The sequence below is a fragment of the Bufo bufo genome, chromosome 4, assembly GCF_905171765.1.
Source record: "Bufo bufo chromosome 4, aBufBuf1.1, whole genome shotgun sequence".
Lineage (NCBI taxonomy): Eukaryota > Metazoa > Chordata > Amphibia > Anura > Bufonidae > Bufo > Bufo bufo.
The window spans coordinates 52636140-52652701 of NC_053392.1; the positions used below are offsets into that span (position 1 = coordinate 52636140).

Here is a 16562-nt window from a genome sequence, read left to right on the forward strand (position 1 = left end):
TTGTTTTCCTTGGTCTTCCGGGTCTTTTGGTGTTGCTGAGCTCACCGATGCGTTCCTTCTATTTAAGAATGTTCCAAACAGTTGTTTTGGCCACGCCTAATGTTTTTGCTATCTCTCTGATGGGTTTGTTGTGTTTTTTCCGCCTAATGATGGCTTGCTTCACTGATAGTGACAGCTCTTTGGATCTCATCTTGAGAGTTGACAGCAACAGATTCCAAATGCAAATAGCACACTTGAAATGAACTCTGGACCTTTAATCTGCTAATTGTAATTGGGATAATGAGGGAATAACACACACCTGGCCATGGAACAGCTGAGAAGCCAATTGTCCCATTACTTTTGGTCCCTTAACAAGTGGGAGGCACATATGCAAACTGTTGTAATTCCTGCACCGTTCACCTGATTTGGATGTAAATACCCTCAAATTACAGCTGACAGTCTGCAGTTAAAGCACATCTTGTTCGTTTCATTTCAAATCCATTGTGGTGGTGTATAGAGCCAAAAATGTTAGAATTGTGTCGATGTCCCAATATTTATGGACCTGACTGTATATTCAAATTCGACCTACTTTGGAATGCTGCCTCATTTTTTGCTGTTTATATACAATTATGCATATATGTTAAAAAAACACACCAAAATATCTATCAAAATCTACACAGATATACATAAAAGAAAAACACAAGCATATATCCATGTACCGTACATACACACATAGAGATATATATGCATACTGTAGGAAGGAACAAGGAGTCGTCATTGATGGTCCTCACGTGTCACAAAGGTTCCTGGCCTCGGTGAGGTAAGAGCCGGTTTTTCTCAGTGTCAGTTTGCAGATTGCAGTCTGACACAGCTGTTTTAGTATTGGCTGCAAAGCTATCCCGGGACGGCTCTTATTGGGAGTAGTCAAAGTGATGGGTGGGTAGCTTCTCCCCACGTTCCAGGCCGGGTCTTGGTTTGGGACATAAAACACAGGCAGCACTGTCAGGTGGTGTGGATGACTCCTCTCTGACAGTGGAGTGCTGCCAGTCTCTGTGTTGGTGCCTGGGAGTTTGGGCCAGGATTAAGGCCTGCTACAGTGTTTGTGTGAAAGCACGTGGAATCTGTTTTATACAAGGACTTCTGCGTTACTGCCTGGTGTGAACGAACACCAGACTCAAGGTGACAGTTTTTTCTGGGAACTGTTTTTTTTTTGTCACTTATTTAATGCATGAATAAACACTGAACTGTTTAAGTTTATGATTTTTTTTATTGCCTCTATACTGCGTCCGCTAACCTGCCTACCAGAGCGAATCCCCACAATACACAGATATGTATACATATAAATGCTACAGCTCACAGTATATAAACTGGACAAAATGTGAAAAATAGATATTTTATTGATCGGTAGTCCGAATTATAATAAAAAGCCTCACCAGGATGAAAGCCAAGACAGTTCCAGTGAGCACTCTCGATTCTCAAGGCAGCTGCGAGGACAGGGCACTGGAGGCATGGATGGTTATTAATACGCAGACACCGAGCCCTGAAGAACACAAAGCTGGCAGGACGGGGTTTGCTAATTTTCTTTTACGTCATCTAGAGGTGCCAGAACAGCCAAAACGGTTCACAGCACTGTTTACAGGAGCAGTGGTCCCGTCTAGAGATGAGCGAAGTATTGGAAAATTCGATTCGGCTTCTTCACTAAATTTTACAAAATAATTTGCCACGAAGCGCATTTCTTTGTAACTAGCCAGTGCAATGATGAGTAATGGCGATTGCGCCACTCCCCGTCATTGTACCCCTCAGATGCCATGTTCATAGCTGATCGTGGCATCTGACATCAATATTACAGTGTAAAATAAAATGTGGAAAAAATTATTCTTACCTCATCCATTTACTCGTGATGTGCCGGCCACCACCATCTTGATTGAAGACCTAGCGTGAAATCTTGTGTGGCCCATGATGACGTTATCACGTCAGTCGGCGTGATGACGTCATACATCACCACACACGGGATTTCATGCGAGATCTTCAATCACGATGGTGGCGGCCAGCTCTTCAAGCACGAAGCACGAGGAAATTTGGCTTTGTGGCAAATCGATTTTTCACTCTATTTCTTTCAACGCTAGTCCCGTCCTAAACCAGCAAGGCAGAAATACTATTGAAGAAGGTTACTGAAGATACCAGGAGCAGGGACAGGGAAACAGTAAATACTGGCAGACTGGAACAGGTTATCAGTAGTGTTGAGCAACGTGAAGCATCTGAAGCAGAATTCAATTCACAACTAATCCAATTTTTCTCGCGCTTCATGGTTACGAATTAGGTTTTCCAAAAATGGTGGCTGCACGTGTTACAAAGAGAAAATAAGTTTACAGAAGGCAAGCCGGGAACCAAGATCACCCATAATGCTGTGCAGCCATCAAATCCGCAGATAGCCTTACAGCTCACACCTGTGCAACTGGATACTGTATTTTCTTACAAAAAGACCACAAATCGTACGCATGGGCAAGCACTTTTCTTCATCCTTAACATTAAACACTGGGGTACCGCAAGGCTGTGTGTTGAGCCCTCTCCTTTACTCCCTCTTCACAAATGACTGTAAACCTATTCACAATACCAATACCATTATAAAATTTGCAGATGACATGACCGTGATAGGCCTAATCTCCAACAATGATGAAACAGCCTATAGGAAAGAGGTTGAGAACCTAGAGAGATGGAGTAAGAACAACAACCTCATACTCAATACCAAGAAAACAAAGGAGCTAATTCTGGATTTTAGGAAGAAGAAACGAAATGGACACCATCTCATTAGCATTAATGGTGGAAACGTGGAGATAGTTCAAAGTTTCAGATTCTTAGGAGTTCATATTAGTCAGGACCTGTCATGGATAAAAAACACAACAGAAATTACCAAAAAAAGGCCTTCAGAGGCTTTATTTTCTGAGGAGTCTGAAGAAAGCACAACTCCCTAAACAGCTGCTAGTCAATTTTTACAGGTGCACCATAGAATCTGTTATCACATACTGCATTACAGTGTGGTACTCCGGCTGCTCTTCTGAGGACAAGAAGACCTTCAAGCGCATCATCAGAATGGCTGGAAGAATAACTGGTACTCAGTTACCATCACTGGATGACATCTTCACTGCTCGCTGCATCAACAGGGCAAAAATTATCTGCGGGGATCCAACTCACCCCGGCCATAGCCTTTTCATTCCCCTACCCTCTGGTAGGCGTCTTAGAGCCCTACATGCCCGCACCACTAGGCTGAAGAACAGCTTTTACCCCAAAGCAATCAGTCTCCTAAATGCTCAGAGATTATTGCCCCTTCCAAGGATAGAAATTACCACAGACTGAAAAGGACTGCTGCATTCATGAACCCATGATGATCTCTTGTCTGCAGTGGTGTCTGAATCAGTGTGTATATATACTCATAAGCACTTCCTACTTTGCTCTTGCTATATATATATATATATATATATATATCGTAGAATCGAAAAAAATTGGACTGCACTCCAAGCGTATCTTCAAACAGTGTGTGTTTATTCACCCATATGTGGCATAGCGACGTTTCGGCTCCAACTGAGCCTTTCTCAAGCCTCTCTCAGTTGGAGCCGAAACGTCGCTATGCCACATATGGGTGAATAAACACACACTGTTTGAAGATACGCTTGGAGTGCAGTCCAATTTTTTTTCGATTCTACGATTGGGTAAGCACCTGCTGCCGTGCTTGGACTTTGCACCCACCTTGTACGTTAGGTGGTGCCGCCTGTGTTTTTTCTTTTTCTATATATATATATATATATATACAGGGAGTGCAGAATTATTAGGCAAGTTGTATTTTTGAGGATTAATTTTATTATTGAACAACAACCATGTTCTCAATGAACCCAAAAAACTCATTAATATCAAAGCTGAATATTTTTGGAAGTAGTTTTTAGTTTGTTTTTAGTTTTAGCTATTTTAGGGGGATATCTGTGTGTGCAGGTGACTATTACTGTGCATAATTATTAGGCAACTTAACAAAAAACAAATATATACCCATTTCAATTATTTATTTTTACCAGTGAAACCAATATAACATCTCAACATTCACAAATATACATTTCTGACATTCAAAAACAAAACAAAAACAAATCAGTGACCAATATAGCCACCTTTCTTTGCAAGGACACTCAAAAGCCTGCCATCCATGGATTCTGTCAGTGTTTTGATCTGTTCACCATCAACATTGCGTGCAGCAGCAACCACAGCCTCCCAGACACTGTTCAGAGAGGTGTACTGTTTTCCCTCCTTGTAAATCTCACATTTGATGATGGACCACAGGTTCTCAATGGGGTTCAGATCAGGTGAACAAGGAGGCCATGTCATTAGATTTTCTTCTTTTATACCCTTTCTTGCCAGCCACGCTGTGGAGTACTTGGACGCGTGTGATGGAGCATTGTCCTGCATGGAAATCATGTTTTTCTTGAAGGATGCAGACTTCTTCCTGTACCACTGCTTGAAGAAGGTGTCTTCCAGAAACTGGCAGTAGGACTGGGAGTTGAGCTTGACTCCATCCTCAACCCGAAAAGGCCCCACAAGCTCATCTTTGATGATACCAGCCCAAACCAGTACTCCACCTCCACCTTGCTGGCGTCTGAGTCGGACTGACTCTGCCCTTTACCAATCCAGCCACGGGCCCATCCATCTGGCCCATCAAGACTCACTCTCATTTCATCAGTCCATAAAACCTTAGAAAAATCAGTCTTGAGATATTTCTTGGCCCAGTCTTGACGTTTCAGCTTGTGTGTCTTGTTCAGTGGTGGTCGTCTTTCAGCCTTTCTTACCTTGGCCATGTCTCTGAGTATTGCACACCTTGTGCTTTTGGGCACTCCAGTGATGTTGCAGCTCTGAAATATGGCCAAACTGGTGGCAAGTGGCATCTTGGCAGCTGCACGCTTGACTTTTCTCAGTTCATGGGCAGTTATTTTGCGCCTGGGTTTTTCAACACGCTTCTTGCGACCCTGTTGACTATTTTGAATGAAACGCTTGATTGTTCGATGATCACGCTTCAGAAGCTTTGCAATTTTAAGAGTGCTGCATCCCTCTGCAAGATATCTCACTATTTGTGACTTTTCTGAGCCTGTCAAGTCCTTCTTTTGACCCATTTTGCCAAAGGAAAGGAAGTTGCCTAATAATTATGCACACCTGATATAGGGTGTTGATGTCATTAGACCACACCCCTTCTCATTACAGAGATGCACATCACCTAATATGCTTAATTGGTAGTAGGCTTTCGAGCCTATACAGCTTGGAGTAAGACAACATGCATAAAGAGGATGATGTGGTCAAAATACTCATTTGCCTAATAATTCTGCACGCAGTGTATATATATATATATATATATACTGTGAACTGTGAATAGTAATGTTTTCTAGTGCAATGTTTTTTTTTTTTTTCTAGTGTAATGCTTTAGTTTAAATGTCAGTTCTTGTTCCTCTGTCCATGGCATCTAGGATTGCTCCAAACAACATTTCATTGTATTGTACATTGTATTACATTGTATTGTACAGTGACAATAAAGGAATCTAATCTTATCTTATCTTAAAACCATCATCCCACGCAGTCTCCGTCATTGACCTGTGAGCTGAGCAAAGGGAGATACATGACAAGCGCTCATGCGCTAGGGACAGTGCTGCTGAAAATTATTAATAGAAGAATTCAATACCAATAAGGCTGAGTTCACACTTCAGTTATTTGGTAAGTTATTTCCATCAATTATTGGAAGCTAAAACCAGGTTCGGGTCAAAAGTACGGAACAGGTTCAAATCTTTCCATTACACCTTACCTCGGAGTAGGCTTCACTAGAGGTTTTGGCTCACAATATCTGATAGAAATAACTGATCAAATTACTGAAGTGGAAGCATTTATTATTCCAGTGCCCAGCACAGCTGCTCCGTGTGGCCATAGCCTAAGCCAGAGTGGCCTGGGTATATCTGATTTAGAGCGATTCATGACAAATTAATTCAGAACTAATTGAATTTCTTGGCTAATATTGGTGAAGTGGCCAAATCTAATTTTTCAAAACTTTGCTCATCTCTAGTTACCAGAGTGATTAACTTAGCCCACCCCCTAGTTTGTACATCTTTAAAGTGTAACTGCCATTTCATATTATATTGTATAATGTTATAGTACACACTAAAGTGCTTTGGAATTTCATCATTTTTAGTTTTACCTTATAATAACTCTCACAAATGCATGCTACTTTCCTATTCAGCAGCTCTCATCTCACAGCATTGTCATGTGCAGGCCGTCTTTCTTCTGTGATAAACAAGAGACAGATCAGCACTGGGAGGAGGAACACAGCCCTAAATGCCGGGGAGGGCACTGAGAGGAGGAGCACAGCCCTGAGTTACGGGGAGAGCACTGGGAGGAGGAGCTCAACCCTGAGTGCACGGGAGAGCAGTGGGAGGAGGAGCACAGCCCTGAGAGGAGGAGCACAGCCTTCCCTGAGTGCTGGGGAGAGCAGTGGGAGGAGGAGCACAGTCCTGAGTGTTCGGGAGAGCACTGGGAGGAGGAGCACAGCCCTGAGAGTGCAGTCACAGTGTAGTAGGAGGTACTCTGCCTCCTAGCTACTAATACATCTTGTGCAGGCTTCACATCTGCAGTTTCCCACTGTTTGCTGCTCGCCCTGTGTTAATCATTTTCAGTTTAATTTACATAGATACTGCACTCAGATAACATTCAGCCTAATTGTAATTTCATTATACAGCTCCCTTTAGCCCCATCAACTAATCCCCCATGTTCTTATGTCCAGCTCTCAGCTGTCTCTGCCTGCAATGGATGCAGAGAGAGCTGATAGTAATGGTGACGCAGGGAAGCAGTCTGGGGGGGGGGCAGGACATCAAAAATACTATATATGGAGCATCTGGAATCAGAACTGTTATATAGGGGGGCACATGATATCATAAATACTATATAGGGGGGCACAGGGCATCATAAATAATATATAGGGGGCACAGGACATCATAAATACTATATAGGGAGCACAGGACATCATAAATACTATATAGGGGCACCAGGCATCAGAACTATTTTATAGGGGGGCACAGCACTGCTCCAGACTAAAATGAAATTTTTAGTCGCCAAATCGAAACCGAATCAAAACTTTGGTATCATGACAACGCTACACCCATCAGATCTCCTGTGAGGAGAGCAAGGGCTTCTGGGAAGTGAGGGAAATACAGGATGGCCTTAAGGACATGGCAAAGATCACCACAGGAAGTGCAGCAGATGCCATCTTGGGAAGATGCTGAAATAGAGGCACAGAGAAATAGGGTTGCTAAGGGCTGAATACAGACATCAGAAAGATAAAAATAGCTGAAAAATAATGCTTCATAAATATCTTCTCTTCAGCATCATATATGCAGTGGCGTATCTCCAATAGAGGCAGACCATGCAGCTGCTATGGGGCCCCTGGGGGAAGGGGGCCTGAAGTGGAGAATAGGACCCGCCCATTAATTACACTGATATAGCTACTACCTGTTAAAATAGAATGTAAGAAGTGAAGGACCTTTGGTGATGTCATCAACCATGTGACCAGTGCAGGAGGCCAAGAAGTTTAAAGGACCTTTGGTAACGTCATCAACCATGTGACCAGTGCAGGAAGCCAAAAAGTCTAAAGGACCTTTGGTGATGAAGACCTATGGGATGTTTCTGTGAGGGGGCAGAGCTTCTGTGTTGTGCCTGGAGGGGAGGCTAGTGGTGTCCAGGGATAGCCCATATAACATGCTATAAAAGCTGGGAGTTGTAGTTCTGTCCTATTATATCCCACTCCATGTAATTTCAATGTTTGCCCTAGTACAGTCTGGTAATGCTGGGAGTTGTAGTTCTGTCCTATTATATCTATATCCTTGTAATTTCAATTTTTGCCCTAGTACAGTCTAGTAATGCTGGGAGTTTTAGTTCTCTCCTCTTATACCCCCTCTCTGTAATGTATACTGATGCCCCATAATAAGTCTGGCCATACTGGGGGTTATAGTTATTTCCTTTTAAAGCTCTCACCTAGTAAAACTGGATGATGCCCTATAATAATCTGGACATGCTGGGAATTGTAGTTCTCTCTTCGGTTTCACATCACCGTTTAGTTTTCCTTTTTGCGTGCAGGGCTTTTTTCCATCTAAAATAATGGATCTCAGACTCAAACGGATGCGGAATATGCAGAACTTATGCTTGAAATGCAGGATCTGTTTTTATTTCCTTTATTTCTCTGTTCTTTTGACTGATCAGAAATACAGAAAACTAAACAGTGATGTGAACCCGGCCGTATACTCTCTCTGTGTAATATCCACTTGTATCCAATAATAACAGCCTGGACATGCTGGGAGTTATAGTTCTCTCCACTTTTACCTCTCCCTTTGTTGCCCCCTAATTTCCAATAACAACAATCTGGTGATGATGAGACTTGTAGTTCCCTTGTCACTATTATAATGGTGATGGATCATGTGAATGACCATGTGATGAGTGTAGTGACCTCACCACTGGTCCTTTTCCTCACAGAACAAGACAGAAGAGATGCCGGCTGCGCGAACAAGTTGATTAAGGTGAGTTAAATAACTTTTTTTTTTTTTAACCCCTTCAGCCCTATTGTACTATGCATTCTGTATTTAGAATGCTATTATTTCCCCTTATAACCATGTTATAAGGGAAAATAATACAATCTACACAACCTTGAACCCAAACCTGAACTTCTGTGAAGAAGTTCGGATCTGGGTACCACATTCAGTTTTTTATCACGTGCGTGCAAAACGCATTGCATCCGTGCTATAAAAACTGAACAACGGAACGCAATCGCAGTCAAAACTGTCTGCAATTGCGTACCTACTCGCGCGGGTTTGCTGCAACGTATCCAGACACGCTCGTGTGAAAGAGGCCTAAAGGAGTCTTGTCTGAGCACAGCAGGGGATATGACCTTATTATACAAGCTCCTCAAAACTGGGCTCAAGACCAGAGAACCTTTATCTCTGTGTATTTGGAAAAAAGACAGGGAGTACTACTACTACTATCATTGTTGGCTATATAACACTATTGGGAAAAAAATCCTACCATGATATACTTACAACTATGCCTTTGCTGCTATATGCGATACTACTTATAATATCAATTCAGTAAAAATAAACTTTATTTTAACCAAAATTCCTGCCAAACATCCATCTTCAAGGGCACCCCAACTACTACCAGGAAGGAGCCCCAATGCCAGGTAGTGCCTCGAGGGAAGAAAGGGTGTGCCCTCCATTTACTGCACAACCCAAGGAGAGCCAGGGTGAGGACTGCCACTGTGAGCTGTGAGTACTACTACCACCATCATAGCCACTAGCACTCTTATCAACCTCCGCTCTCCTGGGCTCCATAGACAATTATTATTATTATTTATTATTCCACGGCGCTGATGAGGGGTGCACATAATACAATCTTCCAACAACACATTGGAAATTATCAGCAATTATTAGAACATATTCCTTTCACATAGAGTAACATTTAAAATATTTTTATGTTCAAACTGAATATAGTGGTAAATTCTGGAATAACCAGCTTTGAAGCTGTACAATTCGTACTGATACGTACAAATTTTCAGTCGTCTGTAGAGATGGCCTTGCGGTTCGCCCGGGGGTCGTTTCGCGGCAAACTTTGCGTGTTCGCGATTGGCCGAACATATGGAGAAATTCGCGCCCGCCATATTCTTTTACATTGTGAAGAACTTTGACCCATGACACATCCATCAGGTGGTACAGGACAGCCAATTGAGACGTTTCAGCACATGGACATACCCCCTACCTTATAAATAAACCTGATCTGGCCGCCATTTTACATTCAGTGTTTTGCCAGTGTAGAGAGAGGTTGCTGTGTGGAGCAGGAACAGGCTGTTAGGGACAACAAACGCTAGCTAATAGGGCCACAAAAGTTATTTTAAGGACTGGTATAGGTGTGCTATCGATAGGTGTGATACACAGAGGGGTGCAATATACTTATAATATACTTTTATAATGAGTCAAAAACACATAGATCTATATAGTGATCACCTATAGGGCCCTAGGGGCCTAGGGGCTTACTAGGGCCATTTTTATATAGGGTAAGGTTACAGACAGGGTCGCTCTTATCAGGGCGGGTGGTCTGTGGTTAGGCTATCAGGGCCAGATTAGCACCTACCTGTAGGGCAATATCAGGGACAGTTCTTTGCCCACCTTGTCCTTCAATACCACATCATCATCTAGCCCAGGGATAGATGTTTTTTTCTTTCCCTCCGGGATTCATGGATGTGCACTGGAACCCCCCGGATTGTGGTAGGACATATGGTTTCTGATTTGGTGCCGCCGAGCACTTGTTATTGCCGACCACATCTATGCTTTTTGCTTAACTTTAATAATTAAATTTATTTTCATTTTGAGGGATATCTTTTCCATTCACACGTCCGCAAAATGGGTCCGCATCCGTTCCGCAATTTTGCGGAACGGGTGCAGATCCATTCATTTTCAATGGGGCCGGAATGTGCTGTCCGCATTCGCATTTGCGGATCTGCACTTCCGCATCCGTGCTTCCGTTTCCGCAAAAAAATAGAACATGTCCTATTCTTGTCCGCAATTGCAGACAAGATTAGGCATTTTCTATTATAGTGTCGGCGATATGCAGTCCGCAAATTGCGGAATGCACATTGCTGGTGTCCGTGTTGTTAGAAAGTATATTATAGTGCATTTGTATTGTGCGGCAGTTGTGTGCGGTTCTGCTGCGATACTGCAGGTATATAGAGGGACAAGCGTTATTGGAACAAATAATTTCTACTGGTGTGATATACCAGTCGCCCCCCCAAAAAACTGATTGAAGCGGGGTGTTATATACCAATATACTTTCTTTATAGTGCATTTGGGTACTGTATAGTGAATTTCGCATGCGCGTACGCGAAAATTATATTGCCGATATTTCGCATTGAAAATATTTTTTTATGGAGATCGCAAATTTGAATAATACATCTGGTATGTCACTATCCATGTTGTGGGACTATTTGTGCACTTCTAGTAATTATTTCTTGGCTGCAAATATGAGCTGAAGGTTTTTCAGGTTCACCTGCCAATAAAATGAATGGGACCCGCCGCAAACTTGCGGTTCGCGAACATTTGATCGCGATCACGTTCGCGAACCGTACCGGCAGATGTTCGTCCATCACTAGTCGTCTGTTGGGCGAAAGATGAACCAGTCAGACTGGAGAGATCTACAAGGTTACAATCCCAATGGATCCAGAGTCAAACCAACTTGCTCCACCTCCATCATCAAAGTATCTAAATACCTTTTGGCAGCTCCAGTACAAATGGATTAGGGTGGTGTCATTGTGTTGACATTTTGTGCAGTCACTTGAATCCCTTAATCCCATAATGGAAGACAGCTTGGGCGAGAGAAGTCATCAATAAAGTATAAACTATTGTGCTATAGGATGAGAGTAATTACAAGTTGATGTCTCCATTGTCTTAAAAACGCTGTCTCATATACAATTAGAGGGGTGGGGGAATATCTTTGCTAATTCAGGCTTACTATCCCGGAACTTCAACCATGTCCTAGTACATTTTAATATCTGCCATAGACTATATGTTACCCCCACATGGCTAAATAAATGTGGGCTACGAGATACATCCAAGTGCCCTAGATGTGATATTCTAGGCGCAGACTACCTCCATATGATCTGGACCTGCCCAGAACTTAGAAAATACTGGATTAATATCAATAACTTTCTTAACCATAGACTTAAAATACGAATCCCCTTTGAACCTCAAGTGTTCTTGCTCAATGAGCTTTCTACAATAAGTAGTCACAAGTATCAAAAGATCTTTCTAGGTAGGATACTGCTGTTGGCTAGAATTTTGGTTACCCTTACTCGGCATACCCCAGAAGGGATAAGGGGAGAAAAAGAGGTTATCAAATATATGGAGTGTTTACTCAATTTCTTGTTCACTGTAATATTTTTTTTACTAATAAAGAAACTAAATAATAAATAAAAAAAACGCTGTCTCACCGTAGATCATCCCTGTTCGAGTCCTCCTCCCACCGTGCATGTGGGCAAATTTGCTCTCTCTACAAAAGTTTTCATCACTTATTTAAGTTTAGAAGTTAATATTTTTATGGTCTCAGAATTATTTGTACAATCTAAAAAAAAAAATCCACCACCCTAACCAGGGTTTTTCTGGTATGGAATCTGATTAAGGCCTCATGCACACAGTCGTTGTGCATTCGTTCCGCGCATAGGGGACCACAATTCACGGTCCCCAATACATGGGCAACATCCGTGCGGCGGCCGGAACGGTTCGAGAGACAACTTGAATGGGTCCGTGATCCGTCTGCACCGTAAAAAATTGCGGTGTGGAGTCACGGACAGAAACACCACGGAAGCACTCCTTAGTGCCTCCGTTCGGCACCACAGCTCAAGTGAATGGCTCCGTGAATGAGGGGAGCACGAGCAATACAGCCATGTCCGGCAGCGGCCGTGTGCATGAGGCCTAAATCTGATTCGGTAGAGAGAGAGAGAGACTACGGTATATTTTATGAAGCATCCTTGCTTGATCTAAGGAGACATCTGGTAGTTTCATTGGCTGTCGTGATTCCAAAAGCACAATAAGATCATTGTAACAATATTATGGATGGAAGTTTAATAGAAAATATATAAAATCATCACCCTTCTTATCTACCAATTAGGAAAGCAGACTGGCAGAAAAATAAAGTTTGACATTCAGAATCGAAAGGCTTCTTTCTCGTTTGGATGCACCACACAACTCAAGTTTTGTCTTAGGGTGTTTGCCTTTTCATATTAAATCTCAAACAAGACAATACAAACCCTAAAAAAGCTCCCATTTATCGATGTGGAAATTAGATACAAAATCGCAATATTCCAGCAAAACCCTTGACAAACTACAGCACAAAACTCAACCACTGGGTGGCCACATACGAAGAAACCTAGGATAGACATCTAGTAATTCTTATTAGCTGGTCATCTTGTGCTACACATCGCGAGATATGTTGAGACAAGAGTAAAGGTAAGGAAGAACTAATCTGTAATTGCTACAGTGTTTGGTCATGGGAAGATCTTGGGACACATACTGAATGATCAAAGAGTGGAATATGTTAGGGTGGCTTCGCATCTGCGTTCTGGATTCCGTTATGGCTTTCCGTTATAAAATGGTTATAACGGAATCCATAAGATGGAAGTCAAAATGGAAGCCTTTAGAGGCATTCCGTTTTGATCTGTCTTAATAGAAGTCTATAGGGAATCATAACGGATCTGTCTGTGTCCAGTTATGCAAGACGGAAAACAAAGGACTTTTTTCTCCGTTCTGCATAACGGAAACCAGACGGATCCCCATAGACTTCTATTAAGATGGAAAGCAAAACGGAATGCCTTTTAAAGGCTTCCGTTTTGCATTCCGTCACAATACAAGTCTATGGGCATCATAACGGATCCGTCCTTCCGTCTTATGGATTCTGTTATTTTCCGCTATAACCATTTTATAACAGAAAGCCATAACGGAATCCAGAACACAGATGTGAACCCACCCTTAGGGTGTTGGTACTTTCACTACAGGTTGGACACCCACATTTTTTAACGAGGATAACAATAAAAGAGGTTGAAGGTGTTATTGACTGGCTAAAAGTTTCTATGTTTCGTTTCAGAACTGACGGAATCATGTTCGCTATTGACCCGGTCACAGCTCTTCTTGTGATTTTCTTTTGCCTATTTTTAATAAAAAATTTCTATGAGCGAAAGGATAATCTTTTCAAAAACTTCCCACCTGGACCCAAGCCCTTACCGATCATTGGAAACATTCACCAATTAAACCTGAAGAGGCCATACAAGACTTTTCTAGAGGTACTATAACACTGTGAGGGTCATTTACTAATCTAAAATATGTGTAAATTAGGCATATTTCAGGCACAGATGGCAAGGCAGCGGTTAGTTGCGCTGCTATCTGCCACTTCTCCCCGCTCACGCAAAATCTAAAATTGTGGGCGTGATGTGGTCAGGGAAGGGAATGGGCCAGCAGCGCTGTCTCTTTTTTTATTTTCAATGCCTGTTTTAGGCATAGAAAATTGTATAAATGTAAGACAGCAAGGAAGCTGCCTGATATTTAGAACTGGCGCTGGATACGCTTAAGTTATGGAGAGGCCTGCGCCCCTTCATAACTTTGGTGGATCCACCACCAGCTATGGGCCTTTATTAAGACCGGCATTTAAAATGCTGGTCTTAATAAATGTGCCCCCCTCAATGTAGTACAGATATTTATGTCCTGTACATACAGATGTAGTAGAGTTAACACACATGCTTCATGAGATGTGTTATCTAAGGCTACTTTCACACTAGCGTTAAAGTTTTCCGGTATTGAGTTCCATCCTAGGGGCTCAATACTGGGGAAAAAAAACGGATCAGTTTGGTCCTAATGCATTCTGAATGGAAAGCAATCTGTTCAGTATGCATCAGGATGTTTTCCATTCCTTCCCTTTTACTGCATTTAGCCGGAGAAAATACCGCAGCATGCTTCTGTATTTTCTCCGGCCAAAATTCTGGAACACTTGCCGGCATTCATTTACATTGAAATGTATTGATGCCGGATCTGGTACCAAAATTGCCGCATTGACGGATCCAGTTTTATAGTCTGCGCATGCTCAGACCTTCGGAAATGTGAAAAAAATAAATACCGGATCCGTTTTTCCGGATGACACTGGAGAGATGGGTCCGGTATTTCAATGCATCTGTCAGCCGGATCCGGAAACAAATGGTATCCGTTTGCATATGCATTTCCAGATGCGGCAGGCAGTTCCGGAATCCAACAACACTAGTGTGAAAGTAGCCTTAAAAGGGTTCTGCACTTTCATTTAACTGATGATCTATCCTCTGGATAGATCATCAACTTCAGATCGGCGGGGGTCCGACACCCGGGACCCCCGCCGATCAGCTGCTTGAGAAGGCAGCGGCGCTCCAGCAGTTTCCAACTGTTTCTCCAACTGTTTACCGCCGGGCCGCTGGCCCACTGACGTCACGACTAGTATCAACTAGCGTGGGCGCGGCTAAGCTCTGTTCACTTGAATGGAGCTTAGCCGCGCCCACGCTAGTTGATACTAGTCGTGACGTCAGTGGGCCGGCGGTAAACAGTGAGAAGGCCGCGGCGCTGCTGGAGCGCCGCTGCCTTCTCAAACAGCTGATCGGCGGGGGTCCCGGGTGTCGGACCCCCGCCGATCAGAAGCTGATGATCTATCCAGAGGATAGATCAATAGTTAAATGAAAGTGCAGAACCCCTTTAACTAAATGCGTTGAGCAAACACCTTCAATTGCTTTTCAATGGCTTTTGTTTCAAGATAACGAGATGAGTTAAGAGTTTGTGTGTTAACCCTGCTCCTTTCCTCTTCACAGCTTTCTAAGACGTATGGCCCAGTGTTCACCGTACAGATAGGAAGCCAGAAGATGGTTTTACTCTGTGGATACGAGACTGTGAAGGACGCTCTTGTCAACTATGCAGAAGAATTTTCGGAACGACCATATGTCCCTATATTTCATGACCTATCGAAGGGCAATGGTAAACTTTATTTTTGGTCTTTAATATTTTCACTGTCAACCACCTAAAATGAACCAGCCTACATGCCATACACTGCCGAGACGACTATGCAGGATCATAGTCAATCAAGAAAGAGAAAGAGCGGCTGGCAGATGAAAAAGGAGGGGTGAGGGTGCACAGAGTGGCTTGGGCCCTCCCTTTATTTTTAGCCTTTTTTTTTACCGTCATTTCAGGAAAAATATATTTGTTACACGAATCGAAGCGCAATGAAATTCGGCTTCGTGGCAAATCAAATTTTTCCTGAAATTCAAATTGAAGTCAATTTGTTTGGCTTTATTAATTTGCTCGACACTCCATAGGGCCATGGCCTCCTGTGGCTCGATATATCTACTATCGGTTAAGCCAGAAACAGGCAGAGATGATAGCTGATGTACATTTGAACTTCCTGGAAATGCACCAAAAGAGGCCTGTGCCTTTTAATAAATTGTGTCCACTCTGTGCTGACAGACTTTATACTAAGGCTACATGCACATGACCGTATGTGTTTTGAGGTCCGCAAAAAAAATAACGGATTACATCCGTATCCCATCCGTGTTTATTTTTTTTGAGGATCCATTGTAACAATGCCTAAAACGGACAAGAATAGGACATGTTCTATTTTTTTTTTGCGGGGCTACAGAACGGACTACAGAACGGACTACAGAACGGACTACAGAACGAACATACTGATGCGGACGGCACACAGGTGTGCTGTCCGCATTTTTTGTAGACCCATTGAAATGAATAGGTCCGCATCCTATCGGCAAAAAAAAACAGAACGGACACGGAAACAAACGACGTTTGTGTGCATGTAGCCTTAGACTGGTGTTTTATCATGCCAGCATTAGTATATCTGCTTCAATATATTTCATGATTTCGTGCATTTAGTCCACTGTTTGATCATTCAATATGTGTCCCAAGATCTTCCCATGACCTATGCTAAGGATAGGCCATCAATATGAAAATCCTGGAAAACCCCTT

At 42.7% G+C, this 16562-nt stretch overlaps 1 protein-coding gene across 3 annotated transcripts in view; it reads left to right on the forward strand.

Moving 5' to 3' along the window:
• LOC120997236 (cytochrome P450 2K6-like) overlaps positions 1–16562 on the forward strand; it is a 50343-nt gene that overhangs the window by 15578 nt on the left and 18203 nt on the right. For 2 of the 3 annotated variants that reach the window (XM_040427235.1, XM_040427234.1), the window contains exons 2-3: positions 13666–13861; positions 15401–15563. In XM_040427235.1, coding sequence (XP_040283169.1) covers positions 13679–13861; positions 15401–15563 — 346 coding nt within the window. In that variant the 5' untranslated portion in view covers positions 13666–13678. Of the gene's footprint in view, positions 1–13646; positions 13862–15400; positions 15564–16562 lie in introns of all 3 variants that reach the window. The other variant, XM_040427233.1, reaches the window with a different exon arrangement.